At 44.2% G+C, this 2,616-nt stretch overlaps 1 protein-coding gene across 1 annotated transcript in view; it reads right to left on the bottom strand.

The window, feature by feature from the left end:
- The window catches only part of Rnaseh2b (ribonuclease H2 subunit B), a 39,954-nt gene that overhangs the window by 23,270 nt on the left and 14,068 nt on the right, over positions 1-2,616 (bottom strand). The window contains exon 2 of the mRNA XM_029469329.1: positions 1,852-1,926. Within this exon, the coding sequence (XP_029325189.1) occupies positions 1,852-1,926 (75 nt within the window). The remainder of the gene's footprint in view (positions 1-1,851; positions 1,927-2,616) is intronic.

Below are 2,616 nucleotides of genomic sequence, written 5' to 3'. Positions count from 1 at the left end.
CACACACACACACACACACACACACACACACACATACACACACAAATAGACATACACACACAGAGATATGCACATCAAAAGTCTGTCCAACAGTTCCGAGGAATGTGCCAGACAGGAACCTAAACATGCGGAGTCGTGCTCTATGCTAGCAGACTCCAAGGCAAGCTGATGGATATGAGGCACAGACATTGAGTTCAGCTCCATAGTCCTCACAGAACTTAAACCATGAGAGTGAAAGGCACAAGCCTCCTAATGGCTCAGTCAGATGTGTGAACTAGGACAGCCTGGGTCTGTCCCCATGCCAGCATGTAACTCTCTATACACAGGAAGGAGCAATGACTCGGAACAAACCCTCAGATGCCACTGGCCACTCTATTGAGAAAGGGAGGGACATTCTTGAAGCCTGGTCAACTGGATATGATTTTCCATTTTATTCTTTTAAAATTGGGGCGAGGGAGGTGCCAGCTCAGTGGTAGAGCACTTGCCCAGCATGTGCCAGGTCTGGGATTCAATTCTCAGCAAATCAGATGTATGGGAACAGAAAGGGTGAAGCCTGTGCATAGCTGAGGTTTTACCCTTAGCTCAGGGCCTGTGTCAGGGGGAAGGAAAGGTGGGTAGAAGGGATGCACAGATGTTTTACCCCTCAGCTCATGACATCGCTTTCTAACCACAGAGCACGCTCTGGAATCCCTGGTGTGGCATGCTGAGTGTGACGCGAGGAGAACCCTTGTGACCCTGCTGCTTGTCTGTACTGAGTCCACCTCAGAGGTGCTTTGTGAGGACTGAAAAAGTGAAAATAGCTGTACATTTCCTAGAGCACTACCTACGACAGTCAGTGTTTAGCCCAGCCCTTGTCCCTTTAACAACCATGAAAATAAACCAGGCATGCCTGTGTCTGTGTGCATCTAGATGGAATCTGAGTTGCAGAGGAAACACCTTCTCTTGCTAGAATGTTAGAACAGGGCGGCCTAGAACTTCTCCCAGATCCCTCCGCCCTGCTCTGGCTGCTCCAGTCCTGTGGCTCAGCAGGCATATTCAATTTCACTTTGAGGAAAGATACTAGAGGAAGGGGCAGGGCATTTGATTTTGTTCTGTTCTGTTTCACTTCTCTGCTTTACACATCTTTCCAACAAAACACTGCCCAAGGACTTTCCCTCATTCTCTGTGCAGTTACACAGTCCCCAAGAGAGCCGTGATTTAGAGGAACCAGGGGTTTACGCAGATCCTTAGGAGGGAAATCCACCAGGGAGTGCATTGTAATACTTTTGCCTCAAAATTAGAAAGCAGAACTGAAAGTGTGCTGAATATAAAATTAAAATGAAACTTACCTACCAATAAGACATAAAGCTTTTCAATATACAATGATTTTAATAAAAGAAAAACCAACATGGGTTCGGGGTGGGGAATATCCTTTTTGGTCAGAGTGAAATAAGAGCTAAAGTAGAACCAGCCAGAACCATGGCTGTCAAAGGCGACCGTCTGCACTTGCACTCTGCTTCTTCACTGCACACCACAACATGAACACAGTACTAGAGTCAGGTGCCTGAGCCTGGGAAAGCTGGCGTGAGAAAGCCAAAGGAAATCAATCCGGTCCCAGGAAGAGCACAAACACGCTACTTTTCTAAGTCGCCAGCATTTCTAACGACAACATTCTGTGGATGGAAACTAAAGAAAACGATATTCTTTAGCTTGATTTATCCTGGAAAATTAATCAGCTTGGCTTTTCACTGCAGGATGCCGTCTTAAGTTAATTCAAGGGGACACAACGGCAGGCAAGCACTCCATGGTCTGCACAGTGCTGGAAACACTCAAAGACTGATGAGGAAGAGGGCAGAGGGGAGAGAGACCCACCTGAGTGCGGATTGGCCAGCTTTACAAACAGGAGGCTGCTCTTCTTCTTCTTCTTCGAGGCATCTTTTAAATATTCTGAAAGGAAAAGGTGAGTGGGAAATTAAAGGCACTTTCTCTGCTGTGCCTCGCTTCACCCTGTTTTCCACTGTTCCACTTATTCGATTTTTCTTTCTAAAAACTTTGCTTTATCATTTATGAGCCATGTGATCCTCAGTAAACAACTATTTTCAATGTAAGCTACATTTTCAATGTAATTTGCATCTAGGGGCAGGGATGCGGGGCAGGCTTTAGAGTCAGATGTCTTAAGCTTTGCCACCTTGACCAGGGCTTGATCTTCTCCTCAGTCCTAACCCCCTTTTAGAAGATGCTAGTGGCAGTATTTAAAACCAAAACCAAAACCAAAACCAAAAAACCTTAAGCTAAGGAGTCAAAGGCACTCGCCATAATCAAACTGAAATACAAAATAAGTCCTAAATATATTTATAAAGGTCATTTTAAAAACACTAGTTACTAGACCTCTCTAGGTTTCATTTCTGACACCAATTAATCACAACCCTTGTCATTTTCTCAGTGGGGTTGTCATTAAAAAAAAAAATCTTATGAACAGCCTTTACATAAAAAAAAAAAACAGTCACTGTATTTTAGCTCTATTTTTTTTTTTAAAATATTTTTATTACATAATTTCCTCAATTACATTTCCAATACTATCCCAAAAGTCCCCCATAGCGCCCCCCACTTCCCTACCCACCCATTCCCATTCTTTTG

Source organism: Mus caroli, chromosome 14, assembly GCF_900094665.2.
Source record: "Mus caroli chromosome 14, CAROLI_EIJ_v1.1, whole genome shotgun sequence".
NCBI lineage: Eukaryota > Metazoa > Chordata > Mammalia > Rodentia > Muridae > Mus > Mus caroli.
The sequence above is the reverse complement of the archived record's forward strand: the minus strand, read 5'-3'. Positions and strand labels throughout refer to the sequence as shown.